This window comes from Pseudophryne corroboree, chromosome 2 (genome assembly GCF_028390025.1).
Source record: "Pseudophryne corroboree isolate aPseCor3 chromosome 2, aPseCor3.hap2, whole genome shotgun sequence".
Lineage (NCBI taxonomy): Eukaryota > Metazoa > Chordata > Amphibia > Anura > Myobatrachidae > Pseudophryne > Pseudophryne corroboree.
The window spans coordinates 517,756,969-517,772,064 of record NC_086445.1 but is presented as its reverse complement, the minus strand read 5'-3'; the positions used below and the strand labels follow the sequence as shown (position 1 = coordinate 517,772,064).

Here is a 15,096-nt window from a genome sequence, read left to right as displayed (position 1 = left end):
TGGTTGGGGGGGGCTGCGGAAGCAAAATACGTAGACTTACCCACAGTAGCTGTGGAGATCCACTTGTCTAGTTCATCTCCAAATAAGGCCTCTCCTGTGAATGGAAGGCCTTCCAAACCCTTTCCTGGAGTCCGCGTCAGCAGTCCACTGGCGTAGCCACAAGCCCTGCGTGCCGACACTACAATAGCAGTGGTGCATGCGTTAAACAAGCCTATCTCTTTTATGGCTTCCACCATAAAGTTCGCAGAGTCCTGTGTATGCTGCAGGAGTAAAACAACATCCCCCCTAGACAACGAATCTAACCCCTCAATTAGGTTACCTGACCATTTTGCAATGGCTTTTGTGATCCACGCACATGCAATAGAGGGTATCTGAGCTACCTCAGCAGCTGTGTACAATGATTTGAGTGTAGTCTCAATTTTACGATCAGCCGTGTCTTTTAGGGAGGCAGCACCAGGAACAGGAAATACAATTTTTCGTGACAGCCTGGAGACTGATGCGTCAACTATCGGTGGATTTCCCCATTTTTTTCCTATCCTCCAGAGGAAAGGGAAAAGATGAAAGCAACCTTTTAGGTATCTGAAATTTCTTATCAGGATTAATCTACGGTTCTTCAAACAGGGTATTCAATTCCTTTGACACAAGAAAAGTGACTGAGGACTTCTTTTTTATATTAAAATAAGATTCCTCACACTCCTCTGACACCTTATCAGGAATATGCAGAACATCTCTGATAGCTTCTATAAGAGCCTCTATTCCCTGTGACAGAGCCGCATACCCCCTCCAAGTCTACCTCACCCTCCTCCAAGTCTGACCCTTCAGCGCCAGAGTCAGACTGCAGGATATGGGCCAGAGATCGCTTTTGCGGACAAATGGGAGGGGATTGAGTCACTGTTTTGGGGACTGAGTCTCTGCTAAAAAAACTCATCCAGTCTGTTTTAAGTATTTTGTCTCTTTCTTATTGTGGGACAATTTTGTTGAAAGAGTGGAGATCATTCCTTTCAGAGAATTAACCCACTCCAGTACAGCCCCGCTATTCTGTGAACCCTGAGTACCCAGTAGTGAGCCCCCTGGTGAAGAGGAACACTCCGCTGTACGAGAAACACACTCTTTACCTAACATAATGTAAATGTGACAGCACACACACACAGGAAAAGGTTGATCACAATTAACCCACAAAGAGCCCTTCAGGGAGACACAGAGTTGTTTGGAGCCAGTCCCCACCACGCCCTTACTGCTAATGCCAAGCTTAGCTGGGTCGCAGACTAAGTACCCTGATAGGGGACTTAGTACACTAGTAATCGCTCATCCCCTGCTATGACCCCCTGGTACCGCTGAGGTAAATTGGAGTCACACTGGAGGAGCTGGCATCCCTGACAGTCAGCGTCTGTGTCCACTGCAGAGGGAAAATGGCGCTGGTGAGCTGCTGGATCCTCTCATAGTGAAGCCCCACCCCTTCAATGGCGCACCATCTTCCCGCTTTTCTTATACTGGCTGAGGAATTTGGTGCTTAAAATGGACAGAATACGTTTTAAGACTGTGTTGCCAGTATGGGTACCGTGTACAGTGTACTGAGATGCAGTTGTGTACTGTGTCAGGAGACACATTCCGCCCTTTTTAAAAGCCGTGCGTCTCCGTACCCTCGTGCCGTCATAATGGCCTGCGCCCCGCTAACCGGGATGCCGGCTCAGTACTCACCCCTATTAACTCTACTGGCTGTTAGGGGTGGCGGCGTGCTGCGGGAATGTACGCTCGCCGTGGTGGGGCTTGCGAATAGTTCCCTCAGGAGCTCAGTGTCCTGTCAATGGGGAACGGGACTATAACCCTTCAAGAGGCTGGGCCATTCCTACCCCTAAGTCACACGAAGCAGGCAGGCTGGTGCCAACCAGCCCTGCCTGAATATAACAAACATAAAATAAATGCAGAAAACTCTTCAGGAGTTTCCTTCAGCATGACCGGCTCCTCTGGGCACATTTTCTAAACTGAGTCTGGTAGGAGGGGCATAGAGGGAGGAGCCAGCCCACACTATCAAATTCTTAAAGTGTCCATGGCTCCTAGTGGACCCGTCTATATCCCATGGTACTAAATGGACCCCAGTATCCTCTAGGACGTAAGAGAAAAATTAACCATTACTTTACTGGGCCATATTTATAAAGCTGTGATAACTTTTTTTCCCATTGTGCAATTTATAAACAGGCTAACCACTAAAAAAATCACTGATTTTTCATGCAACCCCTTGTGGAGTTGATTATGTCCCCAGAGTATGTAAACCAGGCATAATACAGTATTTGAAGCAAACGGAACGCAATCTGAGGTGGCATGTGAAGACCTCTTGCGATGTACTGCACACATGCGCAGTACAGCGAACAGCAGCACGTTTTCACCGGGCATGCTCAGTAAGTAGATACTGGGAAATAATTACGGAGAATGCTTAGGATCTGTGTCCTGAGCAGTGTACTTTTAAATGGTTACTTCCAGAAAGCCTTATGTCTGAAGAATTTGTGAAATCCCACCGCAGATGGGCCAATAACTGTTTGCTCCCAACTCTGCCAAGGAAGAGGCACGGCACCATTGCTTCTCTCTATACTGGATTCCAAAATGGCTGGAATGGTGCTCCACTGTATGCCCAGCAGCAGCTGCTCTTATAGGCCACTGCGGGGATCTGTTTCTGGTCCTTCTCTTCCACACACGTCATCGTCTCCAGAGTGCAGAGAAGCCTGGCAAACTTTTTTTTCCAGGCAAGTCATGCTTTGAAATGCCAATATTATTTAATCACAATAAAATCATTATTACCAGTTATTTATATAGCGCACACATATTCCACAGCGCTTTACAGGGAATATTTAGCTATTTACATCAGTCCCTGCCCCAGTGGAGCTTACAATCTATTTTCCCTACCACTTGTACACTGCAACTGTCAAAAAGTGATAGTCATTTCTTTTAAAGTAAGCAATATTCTCACAGGGGTATCAAGGGTACTTATCAGTGAGGCATGGAGAAGCACGTAATCAAACAGGTGTCTGGCCCTATGGCACAGATGTTTGGGATGCTGAATGCAGGCATCTCAAGATGTGTACGGTACTGCACTATACTGTATATTATGTATATTATAATACTGTATATTATGCTATTTTTGCAAACATTTTTTAGTCTTTCCATTTGTATATTTGGAAATGCCCCTTTAAGAAAACTGCATTTGCTCCTGGTAGGGGCCATCTATTTTTTCAGATTGCTTCACAGAAAGGCTTAAAATGAGTGATCTGCAGTGGTAACTTGTTTGGTAATGTACATATTGGAGCTCCATTAATAGAGACCATTGTGTCTATAGATTCTAGATTGTGTTACATCTATGTAACTTATTTTTGCGACACATGTGATAAGATAAAGCTTTATGACCCTTATATCTCTAAAGTCAACTTTTAAAAATGATCCACCCAAAACAACTTTCCAGTGATGTGTCACAATTGTGTGTATCTGTGTGACCTCGCAGTGTGTTGTGTGGGTCTGTCTGTACTTTACCCCCCTCCTCTCTCTGCTCCAGACAGTAGTGCTATTCTTCTAACTTTGTCTAATGTAGTTGGAAGAGATTTTAGGACAAGCCCAATGTTATGACAACGGGTCGTGTTTACTGAGGGAGGAGGAGCATGAAAACAATGGGTTAATAGGACACAGCCCTTAACCCGCATTTTAACCCTTATCTGTTGAAATTCTGGTAAAACTATGGCTACAATGACCTATACGTTTAAATATGATTAATATATCATGGTGCACGCCTACAGAACACTCCTATGTGAGGTGTGTGACTGTGCATGCATGTACTGTATAGTGTATACTGACAGCTGTAGCGATACATAGGTCTGTGTTACATACTGGGCAGCCTGCACATGCAGGACAGGATGGCAGGGAAGCAGTGGGATAAGGGGAGCCTGCAGTGGTGCCCGGGTGCAGTCACTGGCCTCTGGGGCAGATCTCGCAGTTGCGGGACGCTGCTAGCACTGGAAGTGAAGGTGAGGAGGAGATAGGCCATAGTGTCCCAGGCGTGATGTCCCCGGTGTCCCAGGTGTGCCGGGCTCCGCCTCCGGGGCTGGAATGCGGAAGCGGTGGGAGGAGGAGCCCGGAGAGAACTAGCGGGGAGACTCCTGGAGAGTGAGAGCCCGGCGGGACACTGGGGTGGGGGGGCAACCGGGGAGACGAAGCCTGCAGTCTCGGGGAGGATTAGAGCGCAGCCCCGGACACGTGGAGCACATCGCGCATCACACACGGACACTGGTCCAGGGAGCCGCCGCCCGAATTGGAATTGTGCAGCCGATGCATCAGCCTGGGAGCCTCAGTGCCACCATGCCCCCCACCATCTGAAACATGTCTGCTCAGACCGCCCTCCCGCCAGACCATGACCCCTTGCCCCCTATTCCAGAACCGGGCGCTTTAGAGCCCAAGAAGAAAAAGCACAAACCTGGCACCCTGCGGCGGGCACTAAGCTGGCTACGTGGGCGCAAAAAGAAAAAGTCAGAGGCCAAGCTGCAGGAGAGCAAAGGTGAGAGCGCTGGATGGGAGGCGGCGCACTGCTGCTGGCTGCACTGAGCATTGCACATAGGGTGCTTGGCATTTGGGAGGGTACTCGGACAGGATGGGTGGCAGGTGTTTCATTGCTTTTATGTATATGCCGCCATATGGGACTGTACAGTTTGCTCTTGATTGTGATATACGTCGCACCCTAGTGCAATAGGCACTACATTCCGATACTATGCTCCCTGCTGCTGTGTATCTCCAGGGGGAAAGCCTGACCGTGAAGGCAGCAGTCTGGTCAGCAGCGCATAAACTGCACTTGTTCTGTATAGTTTGGAAGAGCAACTCAGAATGTTGCTTCTTCTGTAGCAGAATCTGATAATACAACTAGGAGGGTGGGCAGTACCAGGCTCCAGGCCTCACACTGGTGCCTATACTGAGTTATTCGCCACTACTGGGAGAAATGAACCAGCAGTTTTTCAATTCTCCCATGAATCATTATGTTGCCATTTAACCATGTTCTAACCATTATTGATGAGACATTTTATTACGTATACAGTATAAACGCCAGAATTGATCTTTATTTACAGATGGCACTATTGTACAAGGCCTGGATGAAATTGATCATCCTGTCTTTGAAATAGAATACAAATTTTACTTTGATATAACACCCCAAATGCCAGAACCCAATCTCACACGTACAAAACATTTTTTTGTTTGAAAACCGTATATACAAATATGAATAAAACATTTAAGTTTGGCTTAGCTACTTTATAATTAAATAGTTGCTTATTTACAATGTTTAGCAATGTGTTTTGTATATGTAGTTATCTAAGCAATTTCTGTTAAAGCACAAGCATACGTAACTGAGGTTAAAGGACATTCAAAATGGCTTTCTCCAGTGACTCTTATAGAGTGACTTTGCAGAGAAATATCATGAGACTGCACATGCACACACTGAAAACAGTGCTAGGAAAACTGCACACTTGACTTAATTACGCTTGCTTTATTTTGTTGTAATAACCTTCAGCAGGAGTCACATGGGTGTATTACAGCACTATACAATGAACATCTTTCTATGATGAATGTATTATTGTTATCATTTATGTATAAAAGCAACAACATTATGCAGGACTCTGTTAATAGGATCATAATACAATCAAAATTACAATTAAAGGATCCCTTTAAAAATCACTGGGGTGCTGTCATTACCGCCTTCACCCAAATGTCTTAAAAATACCATAAAGAGAAATGGTTAGGGACAAGGGCAGCACAAATATTGGTGGTTCTTCTTAAGCAATTATACCCACAGAGCTGGCTGCTGTGCACACTACCACAGAAGGCACGGATGTGTGTATGCCATGAGTTCAAAACCTCAGATTACTAAGGAATATGTAAGTAGTTAGCCTACCTGAGGCAACGTAGATCCATGTTCACGTTTGTACATGTTGTGCATGCTGTTATAATACAGCTATCTAGGTTGGGCCATGACATGTTGTCTAAGCTCATAGATACTGCTGTGGGCTGGCCATTCCATAATGTTCTTGCAGCTTATTTTTTTCTGTAGGGAATGAAGGCCTAATATTTTACATATACACACATACATAAGTATCTGCTTCAGTTAAATCATAACATATAAACAGCTGTCACTTACAGCAAGTGAGAACTATGATAGCAGAACTATTATTAGATATTATTTATAAGGCGCCACAAATGTTTTGCAGCGCCGTACAAAGGGCATACAATAGAACAGTACAGGAAGACAGACCTTAACATTACAGTAAATAAATAACAAAAATAGAGTGCAGGTAACAAAGAGCACCACAAGTCTCAATACATAATACAGCTTAGATGTAAGTAGCGAGGGAGTAATCGGCGTACTACTTGGGGCTGGCGGCCATAGATAGAGATGAGCCTTTACCAGCAGGAGAAAATGCGGGTAAAGATGGTCGCTGAGTAAGAGAGAGCTGTGAGTGAAATGTGTTGAGAAGAGGGCTTTAATGACAAGAGGAAAGAGGGCCCTGCTCTGAAGAGCTAACAATCTAGTGGGAAGGGGCGACAGACAGATGACATGAGGTGCAAGCAGGAGGTAGCCTGATGCTTAGCAAAGCAAAGATTGTCAAGGCAGGGGGATGGAGGAGCAGCTCAGGACTAGTTTATGCATCGGGAGGGTATGCTTTGATGAATAGGTGGGTTTTCAGTGCCCGTTTGAGGCTTTGCAAGGTCGGGTAGAGTCTAATGGAGCAGGGGAGCGCTCCATTAGACTCCTAAACATATCATCTTTCCTCTAAATTTAACACACTTTTTACATGATATATGAAGAATGATCATCCCAACACAGCAGGCTGTACTGATTAATGCAAAACGTGCTTTGTTAGGGGAGTTTTAAAAATACAGTAGGCCTCAGTGCAAAAGAAATGCTTGCATCCTACAGTCATCCCTTAAATAAATGCAATTTAAGATGGAAGCAGTTGGAGGGTGTGGATCATAGGGTCGACCACTATTGGTCGACACCTGAAATAGGTCGACATGGACTAGGTTGACGTGTTTCTTTTCTTTTCTTGTCGTTTTATTCGTAAAGTGACCGGGAACCCCAATTAGTGCACCACTTCGATCGCCATGCTTCGGGCAAGGTGCTTCGCTGCGCTTGGCACAATACCAAGTATGAATGATTCCAAAGTATGAAAAAGTTCAAAACGTTAAAAGTTCATGTCGACTTTTTTTCTATGTCGGCCTAGTGACCGGATCCCGCAGTTGGATCAGGACGCTAGTTACAGTAGGTCATCACTCTGCTGTCCACTGGCATGAATAATTCAGTGAAAGGAGGAAAGTAGAGGCCAAGAGTGCTACACTGACATATCTGAAGTGATTATTGGACTCATGGCTGCTAGGGTCCCACAAGTAGAGGGGTGGCACAAGGTACACCCATGCTAAATATGCAAGTGCATGCTTCTCAATTATATGTGGAATACAACAAATATTAATACAGACAAGTTGTCAGAGATGCATGCTTATACTTTAGGATTCTGTTTTGCAACGCTATTGTTACAAACAATTATACAGCCTGGGGGTGATAGCAACTGTGGATACACCATACTTTAACAGCCTTGTGTGGGAGAACACAATGTGATGTTCTATGGTTACACTTATAAAGTAACACACACGTATGGGATTTTCCATATTTTCTAAATTGTCCAACGTGACACAGAAGCACTTTCCTTCCTGCATTTGTTACACACCCTTTTTTCCCGGAGCTTTGCACCACATGCTGAGTGTATCTGTGTGGTATCACAGTTCACACTTTCAGCAAGTAAGTGTTCTGTTAACCGTATAGCTGGGAGTTTATTTTCAAAAGTTGTTCCAGAAATGGATAAGTAATTGTACCTCTTACATCAGTTTGTCTCCATTGTCATAACACAAATCAGCATATGCACACTATTGTTGTTAGGGGGTAGGCACACGTATAGACAGATACCTGATTGGCTGGTGTGTATATCACTTTGCACATATCACTGGTTTATCACTTCCTTATGCCTTCACCAGGTTAATACATCTGCCCCATTGTTTAGTGTGTACCCGGCTTTAATCAGTTATTCGACTTTGTTTGGTCTTCCTGACAGCTGTCTTGTTGACATTTCTCAAAGTGAGTTGTGAGACATATATTTAAGATTAGTAATACGATTTGGTCATACTGTGTTACAGAAAGTTAAATTACTGCTAATACAAAAGTATTTATCCTAGTTATTGATTTTCAGTAGAGATAATGTAAGACTTGGGGATAAATGAACTAAAGCTTCTAAAACAGAAAATTGGTTCTGTTCCCCGTAGCAACCAATCAGATACTGTCTATCATTTCTCTGTTGCCTTTTAGAAAATGATAGACCGCATTTGATTGGTTGCTATTGTCAACATCACCAATTCTCTGTTTTAGAAGCTTTAGTAAATTTACACTTTGGAGTGATATAAAGTACTAACCATCCAGCACCTAGCTGCCATGTTACAGGCTGTGTTTGAAAAATGAGTTAGGAGTTGGGTGGTTGGTAGCTTCTCTTTCTACTTTATCACTCTCCAAGGCTTAGTACATCTGCCCCAAAGTTCCATAGATATGACATTGTGTCGGGAACAATTTTTTTTTTTGTCTTTTAAAAGAGCAGACAAGGGAATGAACAGTGTTTCCACCGGGAATCTTGTAGGATACATTTAAACAATTCCAATTTACAGATGTGAACTAGGGATGAAACATAAATTGCCCTGACATTCAACTGCAACTGTATAAAAATTGCTGTGTTATCCTCCCCCTGTGTATGAATCAATTGATGCACGCATTGCATTTTGTAATGGCAAATCTGCAAAACTATCACTCAAACGCTGCCTTCTTAGAGAAGTGCTTCTAATAGTCATGCACTTCATTAAAAGAGGATACATATTTAAGTAAAAAAACAAAACAAAAAAACTTATTTTATGTACAGTGTTCATTTTAATATTACATGGTCTTTGAAAAATCAAAGAGAAATGATATATACCCCCCATCAGCCATAACATGAAAACCACCTGCCTAATAATGTGTACTTCTTCCTTGTGCCACCAAAACAGCTTTGACCCATTGAGGCATTGATGCCACAAGACCTCTGAAGGTGTCCTGTGGTATCTGGCACCAGGACGCAAGCAGCAGGTCCTTTAATTCCCGGAAATTGCGAGGTGGTGCTTCAATGTTTCGGACTTGTTTTCCAGCATATGCTTGATTGGATTCAGATCTGGCCAAGTCAACACCTTTTAGTATATAGGGCAGTGATGGCTAACCTTGACACTCCAGCTGTTGTTGAACTACACATCCCAGCATGCCATGCATCAGTTTTAGCATGGCCAAATAACAAAATTGTAGCAGGGCATGTAGTTCAACAACAGCTGGAGTGTCAAGGTTAGCCATCACTGATATAGAGGGAGAATTCAATTGTTTCTTGCACCTGCTTTGTCATATTCCTCAAGCCATTCCTGAACAATGTTTGCAGGGGTGTGGTTCATAGGGTCGACAGTGTCTAGGTCAACCACTACTGGTCGACACACATTAAGTCGACATGTGCAGGGTCGACATGAGGGTTTAAAAAAAATAATGGTGTCATTTTCTTCGTAGAGTGACCGGGAACCCCAATTACTGCACAGTGTCCACTCGCCATGCTTTGGGCAAGGTGCCTCGCTGCGCTCAGCACAGGTTACCGTTCCCAATTGTAGTCCACGTGGGCTGTAAAGTATGAAAAAGTTCAGAAAATTAAGAAAAAAAATGGTGAAAAACTCATGTTGACCTTTTGTCATGTCAACCTAGTGACCATGACGACCTAGAAACCCTGTTGACCTAATGCTTGTCGACCAATAGTGGTCGACCTAATGACTGTCGACCTAGGTGTGGTCGACCTAGAGACTGGATACCATTTGCAGTGTGGCAGGGCACATTATCCTGCTGAAATAGGTAGAGGAATGTTTCATAGGTCAGTTCCATCAGGGAATACTGTTGGCATGAAGGTGTGTACTGTTTGCAACAACGTTTGATAAATGGTATATGTTTTAAGTGGTACATGTCAAGGTAACAGGCTCGAGGTTTCCCAGCAAACATTGCACAGAGTCACACTGCCTCCGCTGGTTTGCCTTCTTACCATAGTGCACCCCATACCTCCCAACATGTCCTTCTCCAGGAGGGACAAAATGCTCTGCTTCTGGACTTCTCTCTTAACATATGATTTCTGGAACCTGTTTTGAACAGGTTAATGGATAAGAAAGGTGTTTCACCACAGGTGATGGCACTCATAAATAAAGAGGGAAGTCCAGGAGCAGAGCATTCTGTCCCTCCTGGGGAGGATCATATTGTGAGGTATGGTGCACCCTAGTGCAGAGGCTCTCAAATGCTCTAGGGTGCAAATGCTCAAGGCACCCCAACGGTCCAGGTTTTAAGTATATCCATGGCTCGGCACAGATGGTTAAATCAAATTGACCGAGGTGCTAATTAAGTTATCTGTAGCCAAGCATGGATATACTTAGAACCTGGACCGTTGGCGTGCCTTGAGGACCAAGTTTGAGAACCTCTGCTCTAGTGTCATCTCTTCCCCAAGTAAACAACACACATGCGCCCAGCTGTTCAGATGATGTAATTGAAAATGTGATTCATTAGACCAGGCCACCTTCTTCTATTGCTTCATGGTCCAGTGCACATTGGAGGCACTTAAAGTCAGCATGGGCACTGTGACTGGTCTTCAGTTATGCAGCAAGCTGCGATGCACTGGGTGCTCTGACACTTTTCTGCCATAAGGTAGAGAGTGGGGAGAGCTGCAGTGTTTTAAGATAATGTAGTTGTGTTCGGTAATGGTCCTCTGAAGATAATGATCATCAGTGTAAACCCAGAAATCCTTTTGGGCAACGTGAGTGTGTCACAAGATATATGCCTATTTCTCATACGTCCTAGAGGATGCTGGGGATATCATAGAACCATGGGGTATAGACGGGATCCGCAGGAGCCATGGGCACTTTAAGACTTTGAAAGGGTGTGAACTGGCTCCTCCCTCTATGCTCCTCCTCCAGACTCCAGTTTTAGAATTGTGCCCAGTGAGACTGGACGCACTGCAGGGAGCTCTACTGAGTTTCTCTGAAAAAATACTTTTTGTTAGGTTTTTTATGTTCAGGGAGGCTGCTGGCAACAGTCTCCCTGCTTCGTGGGACTTAGGGGAGAGGAGTATGACCCACTTCCAGTGAGTTCAAGAGCTCTGCTTCTGGTTACAGGACACCATTAGCTTCTGAGGGTGCTGATCGCTGGGTACGCCTAGATGCTCACTCCCGCAGCCTGCCGTCACCCCCTTTCAGAGCCAGAAGTCAGAAGACAGGTGAGTAGATGAAGAAAAGAAGACTTCAGTGACGGCATTTATCTGAGGTACCGCAGCGCGCGGACACTGCGCGCCAAGCTCCTACATACATGCAGCACTACAGGGTGCGGGGGGGGAGGGGAGGGGGAGGGGGCGCCCTGGGCAGTTAATAAATCCTCAGTGGACATCTGGCAAGAGGGGACATTAGTGCCGAGGCACTGTCTCAAAACCCCCGCCAGTATAATCATACAAGAAGCGGGACGGAAGCGCGCCATTAAGGGGGCTGAGCTTCATCCTCACAGCTCACTCGGCGCCATTTTCTCTCCATCAGGGTGCAGTGACGCTGGTCCTCTTGACACTGGGTTATATCAAGGATGCTGCAACATACCTTAAGGAAGCTTCGAGAGATATTGGTCTTTTGGGATCTAAGGCAAATGCCATGGCAGTCTCAGCTAGACGAGCTTTGTGGATACACCAATGGAATGCTGATTCCAAGAAAAGTATGGAATCTCTACCATATAAAGGTAAGGCCTTATTTGGTGACGGCCTTGATGATTTGGTGTCTACAGCTACCGCGGGTAAGTCATCCTTTTTACCTTATGTTCCCCCACAACAAAAGAAAACGCATCACTATCAGATGCAGTCCTTTTGGCCCAATAAATACAGAAAGGGCCGAGGTTCTTCCTTCCTTGCTACTAGAGGAAGAGGTAAACGATCACCAGCCTTGTCAGGCTTCTAGGAGCAGAAGTCCTCCCAGGCTTCTGCCAATTCCACCGCATGACGTTGGGGCTCCTCTGCGGGAGTCCGCACCGGTGGGGGCACGTCTCAAACTCTTCAGTCAGTTTTGGGTTCGTTCGGACCTAGACCCATGGGTTTTACAAATAGTATCCCAAGGGTACAAGCTGGAGTTTCAAGACGTTCCCCCTCGCCGTTTTTTCAAATCGGCCTTACCAGCTTCGCTTCCGGACAGGGAGGTAGTTTGCGACGCAATACAAAAGTTGTGTCAAAATCAAGTTATCGTCAGGGTTCCCCAGTCACAACAGGGAGAAGGCTTTTATTCGAGCCTGTTTGGTGTCCCGAAGCCGGATGGCTCCGTCAGACCAATCCTTAACCTGAAATCCCTAAATTTCTACCTAAAGAAATTCAAATTCAAGATGGAGTCTCTCCGAGCAGTGATCTCCAGTCTGGAGGAAGGGGATTTTATGGTGTCGGTGGACATAAAAGATGCCTACTTACATGTTCCCATTTATCCTCCGCATCAGGCTTACCTGAGGTTTGCAATTCAGGATTGTCATTACCAATTTCAAACGTTGCCATTTGGTCTGTCCACGGCTCAGAGGATTTTCACCAAAGTGATGGCGGAGATGATGGTTCTCCTTCGCAAGCATGGAGTCACGATTATCCCATACTTTGACGATCTCCTGATAATGGCGAGATCCAGGGACCAGTTGGTGCAAGACGTTGCACTCTCCCTGACAGTTCTTCAGCAACATGGTTGGCTCCTAAATTTGCCAAACTCACAGTTGATTCAGACGACGCGGTTGTCGTTTTTGGCAATGATACTGGACACAGAACTAGAGAGTCTTTCTTCCAGTGGACAAAGCTCTGGAACTTCAGAGTCTGGTCAAACAAATTCTGAAACCAGCAAGAGTGTCAATCCATCAATGCATTCGGTTGCTGGGGAAGATGGTTTGCGGCCTACGAGGCCATTCAGTTTGGCAGATTCCATGCCAGAGTGTTCCAGTGGGACCTGTTGGACAAGTGGCCTGGGTCACACCTACACATGCACTGGAGGATAATCCTGTCTTCCAAGACCAGGGTATCACTCCTGTGGTGGCTGCACAGCTCTCACCTCCTAGAGGGGCGTGGTTCGGGATACTGGACTGGATCCTATTGACCACGGATGCAAGCCTCCGAGGCTGGGGGGCAGTCACAATGGGAGAAAACTTCCAAGGAAGATGGTCAAGTCAGGAAACTTGTCTCCACATAAATGTTCTGGAGTTAAGGGCCATTTACAACGGGATCAGTACTAAATGCCGCCGGTCGGAATCCCGGCGGTCGAAATACCGACGCCGGAATCCCGACCACACAATCCCGACGGGTGGTGAGCGGAACGAAGCCCCTTGCGGGCTCGCTTCGCTCGGCACACTATTATATTCTCCCTCTATGGGTGTCGTGGACACCCACGGAGGGAGAATATGTCGGGATTGTGGCGGTCGGGATTCCGGCGTCGGTATTTCGACCGCCGGGATTCCGTCCGGCGGCATCCTGACCGCATCCCTTTACAACGGCCTTCTGCAAGCGGAATATCTTCTTCGAGATCTGCCTGTACTGATCCAGTCGGACAATGTAACAGCAGTAGCGTACATAAACCGTCAGGGCGGAACGAAAAGCAGAGTGGCAATGGCAGAAGACACAAGGAATTTCCGCTGGGCGGAAAAGCATACAAGCGCTCTGTCAGCAATCTTCATTCCAGGAGTGGACAACTGGGAAGCAGACTTCCTCAGCAGACACGATCTCCATCCAGGAGAGTGGGGTCTCCACCAAGAAATGTATATATGTATATAGAAATTACCCAGCGCCAGCTGACAATATTTAAATACCTGCCGCCTCTCAAGTGGGTAAGCTCTTCCCACTAATGGTAGGACTAGAAACAAAATTTTCCACACAAAGTGGAGAAGGTAGAGGCGCTGATATTGAAATATTATGAATTAGTAATTTAAAATACAAGGTATATATCAATATAAACAATTAGTATTTATTAAATCAATATATAATAAATTACCGGCCGGTAAAAAGAATAAAATATAATATGCCCCACTATTAAAACAAACACATTTAATACGTTCAGAAAAAAACTACTAAAATATAGGTGTCCTTTATAGGGGTTTTAAAGTGTCCAAATGCTGATAAATTTGTTTCACCAGAAGAAAAAGCCCAACCATGATTTTATATACAATCCTCCCGGCCGCTGGTAGCTGTTCCTTTATATGCGGACATATCCAGAGGTATAGTAAAAGTCTTTTATTTATAATTGATGAGGGATGGTAAAGGATAGTAGTAACTCACCGATGATGTTAATTAGCAATCTGCTACTGTTAGATGTATCTCAATCGGCATATCACATAAGAGCCTCCAATCTCCTCTCTCTGATATCGTGCTAGTTGTTAGCAGTATAAAAGCTTTTTTAGCAGCAATGTTCCAGGTAAAGCACAGTGTAGCGGTAAATGTTCAACTGCTCTCCGTGTCGGAGTGCACGCCGCACACGGGCCACACAGCAGGCACTGTCCCCTCCTCGGACACCTCGTTTCTTTGCAGGGCAACGGAGTCAGGTTCCTCTCCCCAATATAGGGGAATGAATAGAAGCCGGCTAGTAACGTGTAGATGCTGGTTTACGCGTTTCCCCGCCTTACGGTCCAATCGGCGGCTTCCTCAGAACATAGTGATTTAATAAATACTAATTGTTTATATTGATATACCTTGTATTTTAATTACTAATGCATAATATTTCAATATCAGCGCCTCTACCTTCTCCACTTTGTGGGGAAAATTTTGTTTCTAGTCTCCACCAAGAAGTCTTCGCAGAGGTGACAAGTTGTTGGGGAGTTCAAGTAGACATGATGGCATCTCGTCTCAACAAGAAGCTTCAGATATATTGTTCCAGGTCAAGGGACCCTAAAGGAATTACAGTGGATGCATTGGTGACACCGTGGGTGTTTCAGTCGGTGTATGTATTCCCTTCACT

At 45.3% G+C, this 15,096-nt stretch overlaps 1 protein-coding gene across 1 annotated transcript in view; it reads left to right on the top strand.

Moving 5' to 3' along the window:
* The first annotated feature begins 4,009 nt into the window (after nucleotides 1-4,009).
* The window catches only part of NHSL3 (NHS like 3), a 124,107-nt gene continuing 113,020 nt past the window's right edge, over nucleotides 4,010-15,096 (top strand). Inside the window, exon 1 of the mRNA XM_063954132.1 lies at nucleotides 4,010-4,534. Within this exon, the coding sequence (XP_063810202.1) occupies nucleotides 4,360-4,534 (175 nt within the window). The 5' untranslated portion in view covers nucleotides 4,010-4,359. The remainder of the gene's footprint in view (nucleotides 4,535-15,096) is intronic.